General features: G+C 37.8%; 1 protein-coding gene across 1 annotated transcript; it reads right to left on the bottom strand.

The window, feature by feature from the left end:
• Positions 1 to 13,880: 13,880 nt before the first annotated feature.
• LOC144450051 (uncharacterized) lies at positions 13,881 to 17,107 on the bottom strand. Its single transcript, XM_078140617.1, has one exon. It carries the CDS (start codon positions 17,105 to 17,107, stop codon positions 13,931 to 13,933), a length of 3,177 nt encoding a protein of 1,058 aa, XP_077996743.1. The 3' UTR covers positions 13,881 to 13,930.
• Positions 17,108 to 17,616: the final 509 nt, after the last annotated feature.

The raw sequence follows: 17,616 nt of genomic DNA on the forward strand, positions 1-17,616 counted from the left end.
CATTGTATAGACGATGTCACGGAGTCTCTGAGATATGAAGAAACTGACGCAAATGATGAAGAAAGTTTCTGGAAAGTTGTTGGTGAGGGCTGTCTTACAAGTCCAAACAGTCATCCTGGTGACGCTGTTGAAGTGGTTAAACAAAACCAAATTACAACTACCAGAAAACAGAAAAAATGTGTGAAAAAACCCCCCAAAACACTTGAATGTTGTGAAAAAATCCTTGCACAGATGGGGAGACCGTTACGAACAAGTGAAAGAAAACTTTTGTATAAAGAGAGATCGCTAGTACGCAAAGAAAGATCGCTTGTAAATCGTGAAAAGCAATTAGTACGTCAGCAATCTTTGTTAGCCATCAAAGAAAGGCCTGCTGAGTTGACCGAAGATAAAAGTGCGTGTAAAAGGAGACGAAAATCATGCAACGAACTGTCTCTCATATGTAAAGAAAGAGCTCTTGTAATCAGTGAAAGACGACTTGTTGGCAAAGAACGAGGACTTTTATGCAAAGAAAGAGCACTTATTAGGCAAGAAATGCCCCTTATACAGATGGAAAGGAATCTTTTACGTAAAGAAAGGGTGTTAGTACGTAGAGAAATCAGACTTAAAAAACAAAAATCGGAAAAGAAGAAGACGCGTAAAGAAAGTCATATGAATATATATATGAAGAAAATAGTTGCAGATAAGACACATCGGAGTATGTCAGTTCTCTGCGAAACATGTGGACTTAAGTTTTCATCAGCTCGCAATTTAACTTTGCATCAACGTGCACAGCACACTGTTAGCGATAGCGGTGATGAGTATGCAAAGAAATATCAGAGTTTGTTTACTAATACGCGTAGTTACTCTATCGGTGAAAAACTACAGGTCCTAGATTTTATGAACAAATATAAGTTATCGTTAAACGCGGCGTCAAAAAAACTTAACATTTCAAGAAAACGTCTGCGTGAATGGTCTAATAATGCTGAAGAACTTCAAACTTATCGTGGGACAGAGGGCATGAAAATTCGTAGATTACATTCAGGAGCGAGCCCTCGAAGTGAACAGCTTGATAAAGAGGTTTTTGAGTTTCTAGTGGCAGAAAAGGCTAAGGGTAATGAAGTGACGAATAAGATGTTAAAAGAATATGCTTTAGAACTAGCTAAAAAGCTTGATTTGGGAGATTTTAAGGCGTCTGGAGGGTGGCTGACAAGATGGAAACACCGTCATAAAGAAGGCATAAAACAAATGGGTAAGTTTTGTAGTAAAGTTAATGAATGTAAACAAATTGGTTAAAATAAGCTAAGGTAGTGCTAACACCAGTCTGCACATCACAGGTATATGTTAGTCACTATATGTTAGTCACCAGTCCTATGTTAACACCAGACTAGTTCAGTGCTAACACTAGGCTGCTACTAACACCTCACCAGTATGTGTTAGCAACTGGAAGGGTTAATGTCTGTATCAGTCCTATGTTAACACCAGACTAGCTCAGTGCTAACACTAGGCTGACACTACCACCTCACCAGTATGTGTTAGCAAACTGGAAGGGTTAATGTCTGTACCAGTCCTATGTTAACACCAGACTAGCTCAGTGCTAATACTAGGCTGGTACTAACACCTCACCAGTATGTGTTAGCAACTGGTAGGGTTAATGTCTGCACCAGTCCTATGTTAACGCCAGACTAGCTCAGTGCTAACACTAGGCTGGCACTAACACCTCACCAGTATGTGTTAGCAACTGGAAGGGTTAATGTCTGTACCAGTCCTATGTTAACATCAGACTAGCTCAGTGCTAATACTAGGCTGGTACTAACACCTCACCAGTATGTGTTAGCAACTGGTAGGGTTAATGTCTGCACCAGTCCTATGTTAACGCCAGACTAGCTCAGTGCTAACACTAGGCTGGCACTAACACCTCACCAGTATGTGTTAGCAACTGGAAGGGTTAATGTCTGTACCAGTCCTATGTTAACATCAGACTAGCTCAGTGCTAACACTAGGCTGGCACTAACACCTCACCAGTATGTGTTAGCAACTGGAAGGGTTAATGTCTGTACCAGTCCTATGTTAACACCAGACTAGCTCAGTGCTAACACTAGGCTGCTACTAACACCTCACCAGTATCTGTTAGCAACGGGAAGGGTTAATGTCTGCACCAGTCCTATGTTAACGCCAGACTAGCTCAGTGCTAACACTAGGCTGGCACTAACACCTCACCAGTATGTGTTAGCAACTGGAAGTGTTAATGTCTGTACCAGTCCTATGTTAACACCGGACTAGCTCAGTGCTAACACTAGGCTGGCTCTAACACCTCACCAGTATGTGTTAGCAACTGGAAGGGTTAATGTCTGTACCAGTCCTATGTTAACACCAGACTAGCTCAGTGCTAACACTAGGCTGGCTCTAACACCTCACCAGTATGTGTTAGCAACTGGAAGGGTTAATGTCTGTACCAGTCCTATGTTAACACCAGACTAGCTCAGTGCTAACACTAGGCTGGCTCTAACACCTCACCAGTATGTGTTAGCAACTGGAAGGGTTAACGTCTGCACCAGTCCTATGTTAACACCAGACTAGCTCAGTGCTAACACTAGGCTGGCTCTAACACCTCACCAGTATGTGTTAGCAACTGGAAGGGTTAATGTCTGTACCAGTCCTATGTTAACACCAGACTAGCTCAGTGCTAACACTAGGCTGGCTCTAACACCTCACCAGTATGTGTTAGCAACTGGAAGGGTTAATGTCAGCTTAGGTCCTATGTTAACATCAGGCGAGCTCAGTGCTAACACTAGGCTGGCTCTAACACCTCACCAGTATGTGTTAGCAACTGGAAGGGTTAATGTCTGTACCAGTCCTATGTTAACACCAGACTAGCTCAGTGCTAACACTAGGCTGGCTCTAACACCTCACCAGTATGTGTTAGCAACTGGAAGGGTTAATGTCAGCTTAGGTCCTATGTTAACATCAGGCGAGCTCAGTGCTAACACTAGGCTGCTACTAACACCTCACCAGTATGTGTTAGCAACTGGAAGGGTTAATGTCTGTACCAGTCCTATGTTAACGCCAGACTAGCTCAGTGCTAACACTAGGCTGGCACTAACACCTCACCAGTATGTGTTAGCAACTGGAAGGGTTAATGTCTGTACCAGTCCTATGTTAACACCAGACTAGCTCAGTGCTAACACTAGGCTGGCACTAACACCTCACCAGTATGTGTTAGCAACTGGAAGGGTTAATGTCTGTATCAGTCCTATGTTAACACCAGACTAACTCAGTGCTAACACTAGGCTGGCACTAACACCTCACCAGTATGTGTTAGCAACTGGAAGGTTTAATGTCTGTACCAGTCCTATGTTAACACCATGCTAGCTCAGTGCTAACACTTCACTAGTATGTGTTAACAACTGGAAGGGTTAATGTCTGCACCAGTCCTATGTTAACACCAGACTAGCTCAGTGCTAACACTAGGCTGGCTCTAACACCTCACCAGTATGTGTTAGCAACTGGAAGGGTTAATGTCAGCTTAGGTCCTATGTTAACATCAGGCGAGCTCAGTGCTAACACTAGGCTGCTACTAACACCTCACCAGTATGTGTTAGCAACTGGAAGGGTTAATGTCTGTACCAGTCCTATGTTAACGCCAGACTAGCTCAGTGCTAACACTAGGCTGGCACTAACACCTCACCAGTATGTGTTAGCAACTGGAAGGGTTAATGTCTGTACCAGTCCTATGTTAACACCAGACTAGCTCAGTGCTAACACTAGGCTGGCACTAACACCTCACCAGTATGTGTTAGCAACTGGAAGGGTTAATGTCTGTATCAGTCCTATGTTAACACCAGACTAACTCAGTGCTAACACTAGGCTGGCACTAACACCTCACCAGTATGTGTTAGCAACTGGAAGGTTTAATGTCTGTACCAGTCCTATGTTAACACCATGCTAGCTCAGTGCTAACACTTCACTAGTATGTGTTAACAACTGGAAGGGTTAATGTCTGCACCAGTCCTATGTTAACACCAGACTAGCTCAGTGCTAACACTAGGCTGACACTAACACTTCACCAGTATGTGTTAGCTACTGGAAGGGTTAATACCTGCACCAGTTCTATGTTAACACCAGACTAGCTCAGTGCTAAAACTAGGCTGACACTAACACCTCACCAGTATGTGTTATCAACTGGAAGGGTTAATGTCTACACCAGTCCTATGTTAACACCAGACTAGCTCAGTGCTAACACTAGGCTGGCACTAACACCTCACCAGTATGTGTTAGCAACTGGAAGGGTTAATGTCTGTACCAGTCCTATGTTAACACCAGACTAGCTCAGTGCTAACACTAGGCTGGCACTAACACCTCACCAGTATGTGTTAGCAACTGGAAGGGTTAATGTCTGTATCAGTCCTATGTTAACACCAGACTAACTCAGTGCTAACACTAGGCTGGCACTAACACCTCACCAGTATGTGTTAGCAACTGGAAGGTTTAATGTCTGTACCAGTCCTATGTTAACACCATGCTAGCTCAGTGCTAACACTTCACTAGTATGTGTTAACAACTGGAAGGGTTAATGTCTGCACCAGTCCTATGTTAACACCAGACTAGCTCAGTGCTAACACTAGGCTGACACTAACACTTCACCAGTATGTGTTAGCTACTGGAAGGGTTAATACCTGCACCAGTTCTATGTTAACACCAGACTAGCTCAGTGCTAAAACTAGGCTGACACTAACACCTCACCAGTATGTGTTATCAACTGGAAGGGTTAATGTCTGTACCATTCCTATGTTAACACCAGACTAGCTCAGTGCTAACACTAGGCTGGCACTAACACCTCACCAGTATGTGTTAGCAACTGGAAGGGTTATTACCTGTACCAGTCCTATGTTAACACCAGAAATTGAATTGTTGTTATTTTTATGACAAACCTAGGTGATAGAATTTTATTGCAGGTACTGTGAATTCGATATCATGAAATTAAATTTATTTATATCGAAATATGTTTACAAAAAAGACAAATTTTGTGAAACAAATACTTCATTCATATAATTGTGAGTAGACTCTTAACTCTTACTTATTTGCATACACGTACACACATGCACTGCTGTGCAAATACCAATATATTCACTCGTGCATATAATCACTGGTATGTGCACGTGATCAATTTTTCTGTTTTCAAAGATTTTTTTTGTTGAAATCCTGTATAGATGAAAGTCACCAAGATGTTTCAATAGTTAAACCGAGTATTGGTAAACCACCGTCAAGTAAAAAACTTGATGCTGAGGTGTACGAGTTTCTGTGTGCCGAAAAGGTTAAAGGTCGTGAATTGAACAACAATCAGGTGATGAAGTATGCCAAACAGAAAGCTAAAGAGATAGGATTACGAGGATTTAAAGCGTCAACTGGATGGTTACGACACTGGAAGACACGTTACAATGTTTAATACGTCGTAGACGTATGCTGTGTTGTGTCTCGGTAAGTCGGATAGATGGAAGATGCGTTACAATGTTTAATACGTCGTAGACGTATGCTGTGTTGTGTCGCGGTAAGTCGGATAGATGCAAAACACGTTACAATGTTTAATATGTCATAGACATATGCTGTGTTGTGTCGTGGTAAGTCGGATAGATGAAAGATACGTTACAATGTTTAATACGTCGTAGACATATGCTGTGTTGTGTCGCGGTAAGTCGGATAGATGCAAGACACGTTACAATGTTTAATATGTCATAGACATATGCTGTGTTGTGTCGTGGTAAGTCGGATAGATGAAAGATACGTTACAATGTTTAATACGTCGTAGACATATGCTGTGTTGTGTCTCGGTAAGTCGGATAGATGGAAGATGCGTTACAATGTTGTAGATGTATGCTGTGTTGTGTCTCGGTAAGTCGGATAGATGGAAGATGCGTTACAATGTTGTAGACGTATGCTGTGTTGTGTCTTGGTAAGTGGGATAGATGGAAGATGCGTTACAATGTTTAATACGTTGTGGACGTATGCTGTGTTGTGTCTCAGTAAGTTGGATAGATGGAAGACGCGTTACAATGTTTAATACGTTGTAGACATATGCTGTGTTGTGTCGCGGTAAGTCAGATAGATGGAAGACACGTTACAATGTTTAATACGTTGTAGACGTATGCTGTGTTGTGTCTCGGTAAGTTGGATAGATGGAAGACACGTTACAATGTTTAATACGTTGTAGACGTATGCTGTGTTGTGTCTCGGTAAGTCGGATAGATGCAAGATGCGTTACAATGTTGTAGATGTATGCTGTGTTGTGTCTTAGTAAGTCGGATAGATGGAAGACGCGTTACAATGTTTAATACGTTGTAGACGTATGCTGTGTTGTGTCTCAGTAAGTCGGATAGATGGAAGACGCGTTACAATGTTTAATACGTTGTGGATGTATGCTGCATTGTGTCACAGTAAGTCGGATAGATGGAAGACGCGTTACAATGTTTAATATGTCGTAGACGTATGCTGTGTTGTGTCTCGGTAAGTCGTATAGATGGAAGATGTGTTACAATGTTGTAGACGTATGCCGTGTTGTGTCTCGGTAAGTCGGATAGATGGAAGACGCGTTACAATGTTTAATACGTTGTAGACGTATGCTGTGTTGTGTCTCGGTAAGTCGGATAGATGGAAGATGCGTTACAATGTTGTAGACGTATGCTGTGCTGTGTCTCGGTAAGTTGGATAGATTGAAGACATGTTAAAATGTTTAATACGTTGTAGACGTGTACTGTGTTGTGTCTTAGTAAGTCGGATAGATGGAAGATGTGTTACAATGTTGTAGACATATGCTGTGTTGTGTCTTAGTAAGTCGGATAGATGGAAGATGCGTTACAATGTTTAATACATCGTAGACTTATGGTGTGTTGTGTCTCGGTAAGTAGGATAGATGGAAGATGCATTACAATGTTGTAGACGTATGCTGTGTTGTGTCTCGGTAAGTCGGATAGATGGAAGACACGTTACAATGTTTAATACATCGTAGACGTATGCTGTGTTGTGTTGCGGTAAGTCAGATAAATGGAAGATGCGTTACAATATTTAATACGTTGTACATGTACATGTATGCTGTGTTGTGTCTCGGTAAGTCGGATAGATGGAAGACACGTTACAATGTTTAATACGTCGTAGACGTATGCTGTGTTGTGTCTCGGTAAGTCGGATAGATGGAAGATGCGTTACAATGTTGTAGACGTATGCTGTGTTGTGTCTCGGTAAGTCAGATAGATGGAAGATGCGTTACAATGTTTAATACGTCGTAGACGTATGCTGTGTTGTGTCTCGGTAAGTCAGATAGATGGAAGATGCGTTACAATGTTTAATACGTCGTAGACGTATGCTGTGTTGTGTCTCGGTAAGTCTGATAGATGGAAGATGTGTTACAATGTTGTAGACGAATGCTGTGTTGTGTCTCGGTAAGTCTGATAGTTGGAAGATGTGTTACAATGTTGTAGACGTATGCTGTGTTGTGTCGCGGTAAGTCGGATAGATGCAAGATGCGTTGCAATGTTTAATATGTCGTAGACATATGCTGTGTTGTGTCACGGTAAGTCGGATAGATGGAAGATGCGTTACAATGTTGTAGACGTATGCTGTGTTGTGTCTCGGTAAGTCAGATAGATGGAAGATGCGTTACAATGTTTAATACGTCGTAGACGTATGCTGTGTTGTGTCTCGGTAAGTCGGATATATGGAAGATGCGTTACAATGTTGTAGACGAATGCTGTGTTGTGTCTCGGTAAGTCGGATATATGGAAGATGCGTTACAATGTTGTAGACGTATGCTGTGTTGTGTCTCGGTAAGTCGGATATATGGAAGATGCGTTACAATGTTGTAGACGTATGCTGTGTTGTGTCTCGGTAAGTCGGATAGATGGAAGATGCGTTACAATGTTGTAGATGTAAGCTGTGTTGTGTCGCGGTAAGCCGGATAGATGGAAGACACGTTACAATGTTTAATACATCATAGACTTATAGTGCGTTGTGTCTCAGTAAGTCGGATAGATGCAAGATGCGTTACAATGTTTAATACGTCGTAGACGTATGCTGTGTTGTGTCGCGGTAAGTTGGATAGATGGAAGATGCGTTACAATGTTGTAGACGTATGCTGTGTTGTGTCTCAGTAAGTCGGATAGATGGAAGATGCGTTACAATGTTGTAGACGTATGCTGTGTTGTGTCTCGGTAAGTCGGATAGATGGAAGATGCGTTACAATGTTGTAGACGTATGCTGTGTTGTGTCTCGGTAAGTCGGATAGATTGAAGATGCGTTACAATGTTGTAGACGTATGCTGTGTTGTGTCTCGGTAAGTCGGATAGATGGAAGATGCGTTACAATGTTGTAGACGTATGCTGTGTTGTGTCTCGGTAAGTCGGATAGATGGAAGATGCATTACAATGTTGTAGACGTATGCTGTGTTGTGTCTCGGTAAGTCGGATAGATGGAAGATGCGTTACAATGTTGTAGACGTATGCTGTGCTGTGTCTCGGTAAGTGGGATAGATGGAAGATGTGTTACAATGTTGTAGATGTATGCTGTGTTGTGTCTCAGTAAGTCGGATAGATGGAAGATGCGTTACAATGTTGTAGATGTATGCTGTGTTGTGTCTCGGTAAGTCGGATAGATGGAAGATGCGTTACAATGTTGTAGATGTATGCTGTGTTGTGTCTCAGTAAGTCGGATAGATGGAAGATGCGTTACAATGTTTAATACGTCGTAGACGTATGCTGTGTTGTGTCTCAGTAAGTCGGATAGATGGAAGATGCGTTACAATGTTGTAGATGTATGCTGTGTTGTGTCTCGGTAAGTCGGATAGATGGAAGATGCGTTACAATGTTGTAGATGTATGCTGTGTTGTGTCTCGGTAAGTCGGATAGATGGAAGATGCGTTACAATGTTGTAGACGTATGCTGTGTTGTGTCTCGGTAAGTCGGATAGATGGAAGATGCATTACAATGTTTAATATGTCATAACCGTGTATTGCGCTGTGTCTTAGTAAGTCGGATAGATGGAAGACCCGTTACAATGTTTAATACGTTGTGTCTTGGTAAGTTGGATTTATAGTATATATGATTTATAATGCATTACAATATGTTGTAGACACATTGTTGTGGTAAGTCAGATTGATAATATATACGATATATGGTGCATTGTGTTGCAGTAAGTCAGATTGGTACATTGTAGGCATACACTGCATTGTGTAGTAGATATCATATTGCCCCTTCTGTTGTTACATAGCAACCATTTCCCTCGGCGTTCAGCCTTTTGGGAAACAGTTGCTGCCCTTGAGGTAATAGATGTCTACTAGTGCCTTCATAGCCAGGTAATACGGTAGATGTCTACTAGTGCCCTCATAGCAGGGTAATAGAGTCTACTAGTGCCCTCATAGCCAGACAATATAAGTGTTTTAATACAACAGAGTTTTTGTCATTTTGCAGAATGTTGTTGTAATCTTACAGAAAACTTCACACGCTGTGTATATCCTCTTTATCTCATTACAGATAGATAGCAGACTTTACCGGACTTTATCCTAATCTCATGGACTAAATAGAAATGAATCCTAATCCATGATGAACAGAGAACATTAATCCCATGGACTCAATGGAATATTATTTTAATCCCATATGAACTCAATGGAACATTCTCTTAATCCCATGGAATCAATGGATTATTCTCTTAATCCCATGGACTCAATGGAATATTATTTTAATCCCATATGAACTCAATGGAATATTATTTTAATCCCATGAACTTAATGGAACATTCTCTTAATCTCATGGAATCAAAGGAACATTATTTTAATCCCATGGCCTCAATGGAATATTATTTTAATCCCATGGACTCAATGGAATATTATCATAATCCTGTGAACTAAATGGAATATTATCTTAATCCCATGGACTTATAGAGTTTCAATTAGGCGGCACGAATGTTCATTTACAGCTGACATAAAGTATTTTATCACGAATTACACAAACAAAATACAAACACTGAATCTTATCAGACTCTTCCTTGTTTCAGCTGACAGTGAGGTTCATCAGTGTTCACAGTGAGATAACATGAATCATTTTATATGCTTACAAGCATGCTTTCAGTGTCTGTATTTTGTTTTTGTAATTTGTAACAAAAAAGTATGAGACGTACAAAACATGCAGCCGAATTGAAACCCTATAGTCACTCTGGTTTGGTAGTAAAAAACTTCAAGCAGCCTATAAATCAAAACTATAGTCACTCTGGTTTGGTAGTAAAAAAACACCACATTGCCTAATTGAAACTCTATAGTCACTTTAATTTGGTAGTAAAAAAAATTCACATAGCCGATTCAAAACTGTAGTCACTCTGGTTTGGTAGTAAAAAACTTCAAGCGACCAATAAATGGAAACTCTATAGTCACTCTGGTGTGGTAGTAAAAAACTTCATGCAGCCTATAAACTAAAACCCTATAGTCACTCTGGTTTGGCAGTAAAAAACTTCAGGCAGCCAATAAATTGAAACTCTACAGTCACTCTGGTTTGGTTGTATTCTTTAGTTCATCCATCCATATATAGTTTATTTTTCTGAAAGGTTAATAATACTCTTGTACTTTTATGTATTTTTACTTTTTGTAGATGATAGTAATAAAATATCAGACATAAAACTGTTGATCATTGTAAATATTTAATTGTAGCTTTTGGACAATATAAAGGTTGGGAGAGTTAACCAACTCAACGACAGACTGTATTAATAACTTTATCAATAATAATTTATTGATTATATCATAGTATACTCAATATCACATCTGAATCACAGCCATTGTATTTCAATGGGGAGTAGCGCCCTCACAGTCATGCAATAATTTGCATGAATTTGCCAAAATATGGTTCATTGTGCGAAAATTGAAATAAGCAGACTAATGTTTTCTAATGATTATTATATACCCAATGTTACATCTCAATCACCTCCATTGTATTTCAATGGGGAATAGTGTCCTCATAGTCAGGCAGTAATTTGCATGATTGTGCACAAATTTGCTCAAATATGGTAAGTTGTGCAATTGTTGAACCATTTTCTCCAAAATAGCAGACTTCTATTTTTCGATATATTTTAACACTTCATAGGATGGATACATGATTAAACCTTTACAGACCAGATATGGTTTTTGTGGCCCTCCATACTACAGCTTACAGGCCCTCCAAAGGTTGGGCTCTAGCACCATACAACCTTGGTCTACAAACCCCTTATCTGGTCCACTATTATTATTCAATATAATCCTTGCTTCATACATTTTATATATTATATCAATAAACTACTTCCAACCAACAACACATCCAATAACAACAGTATTTTACACAAAGAAATAATTTAAATATATATTTTATTTCTAAAAATATATCAATTCGATAGCTACATCTTCATAATAATGTCAAAACCATGGAATATATACAAATCTTTGTCAGTCTTTGCTGACGATAAACAATGCTGTCAACACATAATTGGTTTTAGTACAATTTAGTACAATTATATTTCTAAATAAGTTGTCATTTCTACGTATAAAGTTATATAGAATTCATAAATTTAGAAAATATACAGAAATTATAAAAAAAATGTACATATTTCAGTGTACTCCTACTAAAGTACATACTGCCATCAAAGTAACTTTATCTTTCTGTAAAAGTCAAAATATGTATGACAAAAAAGTGTACAAGTAATTAATGCAATGTACAACTATCACTGTATCATTGACTCTCTGGTTTAATACTGGTAACACCATGTAATATCTACAAATCTTTGTCTTTCTCTGTTTACAGTAAGTAATTATCAAAATAGTTTATAGTACTGAGCATTTCCACTTTTTCTATAAGTTGAAAATATAAATTTCTACGTATTGAAGTGACACAAAAATAAAAGTGCATATAAACTTGTAGAATATACACAAATTATAGTATATTCAATTTACAATGCATGCTCACATAACAAAGTAACTTTATCTTCTGTAAAGTCAAAATATTTATGACAAGTGGATAAGTAATTGGCACTACAAGAACAATTATCGCTGTATCATTGACTCTATGAGTACAAGGTACACAGTCTGAATATGTACGACAAGTGGATACGTAATTAACAATACAGTGAACAACTATCACTGTATCATTGACTCTGAGCAGAAAATGTGATTTGTAATTAATACAACTTTCATAAATATGTCTTCCACAAGGTGACACAAAAGTCATAAAAAATTAAAATGTATAAAAATTACCAAAACACACAAACCTCAGTGTACTGTTTATAATACAACTGTGAGCAATTACAGTTCTAAATAAGTTGACATTTCTATGTATAAAGTGATTATACAAATTTATAAAAGTAAAAAATATATACAAATTATCAAAATGTACAAATCTCTATGTACTCAATCAAAGGTATATATGCTGTCAAATCAAAATAACTTTCTCTTTCTGTGAACTCAAAATATGTTTGACAAGTGATTGACAATTGCCAGTATGATGAGGAACTACCACTGTATCAAGTACATGTGACTGAAAATTGGCAGTATAATGAACAACAGTTAACTAAAACCTGTTTAGCTGCTGGAGACGTGATTGTATGATGAACAGTAGTCAACTAAAACCTCTGTATCAAGTACACATGTGACTGAAAATTGGTAGTATGATGAACAACAGTTAACTTAAATTTCTTTAGCTGCTGGAGAAGTGATTGACAATTGCCAATATGATGAAAAACTACTACTACCATTGATTATGTGAGCTGAAATATTATTTGGAACTCGTATAAATCTTTGTCATAAAAGTGACATAAAAACTAATAAAAGTGATAATGTAAATAATTTAAATTATCCAAATGTACAAAAGACAGTGTACTTCAAATAACATATATGCTGCCATATCAAAATAACTTTCTCTTTCTGTGAAGTCAAAATATATTTGACAATTAGACATTTAAGTGATTGACAACTCACAACAGCTAGCTCTGTAGTAATAATTCTGTGAACAGAAATATAATCTATGAAATGTATAAAACTCATGAAATTGACATGTCTATAAATTCATGTAGAGTTCACAAATGACAATGTACTCAAACTAAGATATATGCTGACACATCAAAATAACTTTCTCTTCTGTGAATTCACACTATGTTTGACAAATGGATATTTTAAGTGATTGACAATTGTTAGCCATATGAACCTCAGTCTGTATCATTCACTCTGAGCAGAAAGATGTAATAAAAGTGGCACAAAATTTATACGAGTAAAAATGAACAAAAATTATTAAAATGTACTCATGACTTTGTACTCAGTCTAAGGGTGCATTGCTGCAACATCAAAGTAACTTTCTCTTTTTGTGAAACCAAAATATATTTGAGTACATTTTAGTCTATGTACACGATAGGTAAATACTATGTGTGGTATGTATATTAATTGACCATATGTGTACAACCACTACTTCATTTTTTCTGTTCCATTGAGGGATCTTTAACTGAAGTTTCTGAGGTGGATTTTGGCAAAGTGTGAGTAGACAATTGAGGTTCTGGTAAAGACAATTCACTATGTATATTCTTAGAGGGCTCAGTAGCTCTTGTACTGGATTGTGAAGTACTGGGTTGTGAAGTACTGGGTTGTGATGTACTAGATTGTGATGTACTGGGTTGTGATTTACTGGGTTGTGAAGTACTAGGTTGTGATGTACTGGGTTGTGATGTACTGAGTTGTGAAGTACTGGGTTGTGAAGTACTGGATTGTGAAGTAGTGGGTTGTGATGCAGGCATTGGTTTAGTGGAGGTCAATTTGGGCCAATAGTGACTAGGGGACAGTGGTTTATATCCTAACAATTTGTGAGGTATACTATGAGAAGGTTCTGCAGTACTTGTACTAGATTTTGCTGTTCTAAAGTGTAGCTTGGATAGATTCATTGGGTTTTCTATGGGTGAATGCACTTCCTTCTTAATGCTTTTTGGTCCAAACATGGATGATGGACCTGCTGTACTTTTCATCAATGGGTGTTTGTTGTGAATACCATGGCATATCTCTCATCTGTTCACCTACAATACTCTTTGGTAATGTTGAACTACGGTACAACACCTCTACCTTCTGTGCTATTTCAGGGTCTGTAATACTTTCTTGTCTCAAGTCAACAAACTTAGAAACTTTGCAATCCTGTTCAGCATGTCTTCTTTCAATTCCTTTCAATAACATTTCTATGCTAGAATCAGTTATTTTGTTGTAACTTGCATCAAAATGCGTCAGACTCCTTAATTTAATCAAAGTGGAGGCTAATATTTCAGAGTAGGCATCCCCTATGTTATTATGACTGAGGTCAAGATAAGTCAGACTACCCATGTACTCCACCCCTCTACTCAAACTCTTTACACCATAGCTTCCAATGTTATTATGACTGAGGTTAAGATAAGTCAGACTACCCATGTACTTCATCCCTCTACTCAAAGTCTCTACACCTTCATCTCCAATGTTATTATGACTGAGGTTAAGATAAGTCAGACTATACATGTACTCAATCACTCTACTCAAACTCTTTACACCTTCATCTCCAATGTTATTATGACTGAGGTCAAGATAAGTCAGACTTTTCATGTACTCCATCCCTCTACTCAAACTCTCTACACCATACTCTCCAATGTTATTATGACTGAGGTCAAGATAAGTCAGACTTTTCATGTACCTAATCCACCTACTCAAACTCTCTACACCATACTCTCCAATGTTATTATGACTGAGGTCAAGATAAGTCAGACTTTTCATGTACTCCATCCCTCTACTCAAACTCTCTACACCATACTCTCCAATGTTATTATGACTGAGGTTAAGATAAGTCAGACTTTTCATGTACTCCATCCCTCTACTCAAACTCTCTACACCATACTCTCCAATGTTATTATGACTGAGGTTAAGATAAGTCAGACTTTTCATGTACTCCATCCCTCTACTCAAAATCATTACACCATAGTCTCCAATGTTATTATGACTGAGGTCAAGATAAGTCAGACTTCTCATGTACTCAATCCCTCTACTCAAACTCTCTACACCTTCATCTCCAATGTTATTATGACTGAGGTTAAGATAAGTCAGACTACCCATGTACTTCATCCCTCTACTCAAACTCTCTACACCTTCATCTCCAATGTTATTATGACTGAGGTTAAGATAAGTCAGACTTTTCATGTACTCCATCCCTCTACTCAAACTCTCTACACCATACACTCCAATGTTATTATGACTGAGGTCAAGATAACTCAGACTTCTCATGTACTCAATCCCTCTACTCAAACTCTTTACACCATAGTCTCCAATGTTATTATGACTGAGGTCAAGATAAGTCAGACTACCCATGTACTCCATCACTCTACTCAAACTCTGTGCACCGTGGTATCCTAAATTATTATGACTTAAATTCAACACCTTCAATGTAGACACATTCCTGAGACTCTGACTTAGATAACTAATTGCATCATAATTTATTACACACTTTGTGAGTGTCAATCTTTCTAAGTTTCTCAAAACTCCTAATTCTTGACAGATACACAAACACTCCTCTTCAGACAGCACTGATGCTTCAAAACCAGTAACAACAAGAAGCTGGTCAAAGATACCGATATTATCTAACTCATTTAATGACCGATGTTTCTTACTTATCTCAGGAATTTCTGGTAAATTAAGTACACTATCTTTGACATCCTTCAATAACAGTCTACAGTGTTGTCTAATTAATTCTGTCTGCACAATACTATAGGATGCAAGACAGGGTAGTGACTTCAGAACTTTCACTAAAAGAATACAATCATCTATGTTTAAGGTACTTTGAGTTAGACTTAAAGATGTTAAACAAGGTCTGGTTTTCTGACTGGCCATACACTCTAACATCTGATGACACACTGCCACATTCATTCCAATAAGCTTTAGTTTCCTTGGAACATCCCTACATGAAAATGATTGTAGGAACATTTGAATGTAGGAAACATCAATATCACACACAGGGTTACTAAATTTCATACAGACTGTATCACATTTAGAAATATCTGGCTTGTCAGTATCTCCAGTACTACCTGATTTACTGTGTATGCATTTCAAGAGGGGGATTACTCTCAAAAATTTACTTGCTACAACAAATTCCTGTGAATTAGAAATGTCAAAATCAACATTATCTAATCCTTCCAGTCCAGTTTTCAATTTCAAGTCACTGGAAAGCAGTGACACAATTTCATCTGAATATAACAATATGTTTCCAATGATAGATGTATTCTGTACAATAACACTCAAAGCATGCAAAGTTTGGTTTGAAATTACAGTAACACTTGACAAATCTAAGGTTTGTTGTCCAAGTACACTTTCAATACTCTCTGCGAAAAGAGTAGGATGCTGACATTCAAACAAACAATGCCCTAAATTTACCAGATCAGAATTCATGACAAATCTTTCTTGTTTTATGGCTTTAGAAATTGCCACTATAACAATATCAGCTTTGTCTCCTAATATACCTGACATGTATGACAAGAGACATGACAACTTCTTTTCACAAAGTATAAAGGGTATCTCCTGTTTCATTTCATGGAAGTTTTTGGTGGTCTTAAGTTTAGTACACAAATAACAAGCAATTATATATGAGTACACATACTGGTTTGAAAATTCAAACCCATGACATTTGTCAGATTTCTTCGCTAAACCAAACAAGTATTCACACATATCAGTAATTTTACTTTCAATCATCCATGATTCATACAACACACCAAGGTTATCTTCTGTAAGATTCTCATACAAACACTTTCCAACTTCCAGAAATCTATCCTGTACAACTTGCCATACGTTCTCTACATCAAGTGTATTTTCCTTACAATACATCTCTACATGGTACTTTATGGCATACTCAGTTGCTGTTGTTAAAGTTGGAGGCAAAGTATAACAATTCTGACACCAGTAAGATACAATGGCAGGAAAGAAAAACTCTTCATTTCTAACTGTATCTATTACTGGATCAAATCTAGACTCTTCAATTAAATACTTAGCTTGAAGAAAGCTTTGTACATGGTTCAGTACGTATCTCTCCCATTTATCATACTGAGTAGCTCTGCATTCAGTTGATGTACTTAGACTTGAAACAGCTGACATATCTGTAGGAAAAATGAAATGAAATAAAATGTCTAAATAAATATTTAATAAAAATTTATCATAACTAAAACATGTGAAATTGTACGGTTTGTTGGAGTTATATTTAGAATGATAGTTTTTGGTACGGTTCTACACACACTGATGTTTGATAGGAACATAATACCTTTTGCTGTATGCTAAGTTTACTAATCTAAAATTACAAAACACAACATGGATATGTACATGTCAATCTGTGTGATAGCATAAACATAAAAATTTAAATATGATATAAAATGTTACATATGTACTCATAAAAATATGATATGATATGAAAAGTAATGTTTATTGCTGTGTATCATATACCCGATATCACTTCCAATGTAATTCAATAGAGCATGTGCATTGAACTCGTGCAATTTTTTTCGCATTACGCCCACTTTGCCCAAATAAAGTGAGTCACACCAATATCGAAGCTCTGTGATCTGGCTTTGAATTTCTTGTATTAGGCCAAATAAAAAAAGTTGTTTGGT

Source organism: Glandiceps talaboti, chromosome 19 (assembly GCF_964340395.1).
Source record: "Glandiceps talaboti chromosome 19, keGlaTala1.1, whole genome shotgun sequence".
Classification (NCBI taxonomy): Eukaryota; Metazoa; Hemichordata; class Enteropneusta; family Spengelidae; genus Glandiceps; species Glandiceps talaboti.

Excerpts from the sequence above, each read along its gene's own strand:
- LOC144450051 (XM_078140617.1), bottom strand. The coding sequence starts at position 17,107 with ATGTCAGCTGTTTCAAGTCTAAGTACATCAACTGAATGCAGAGCTACT.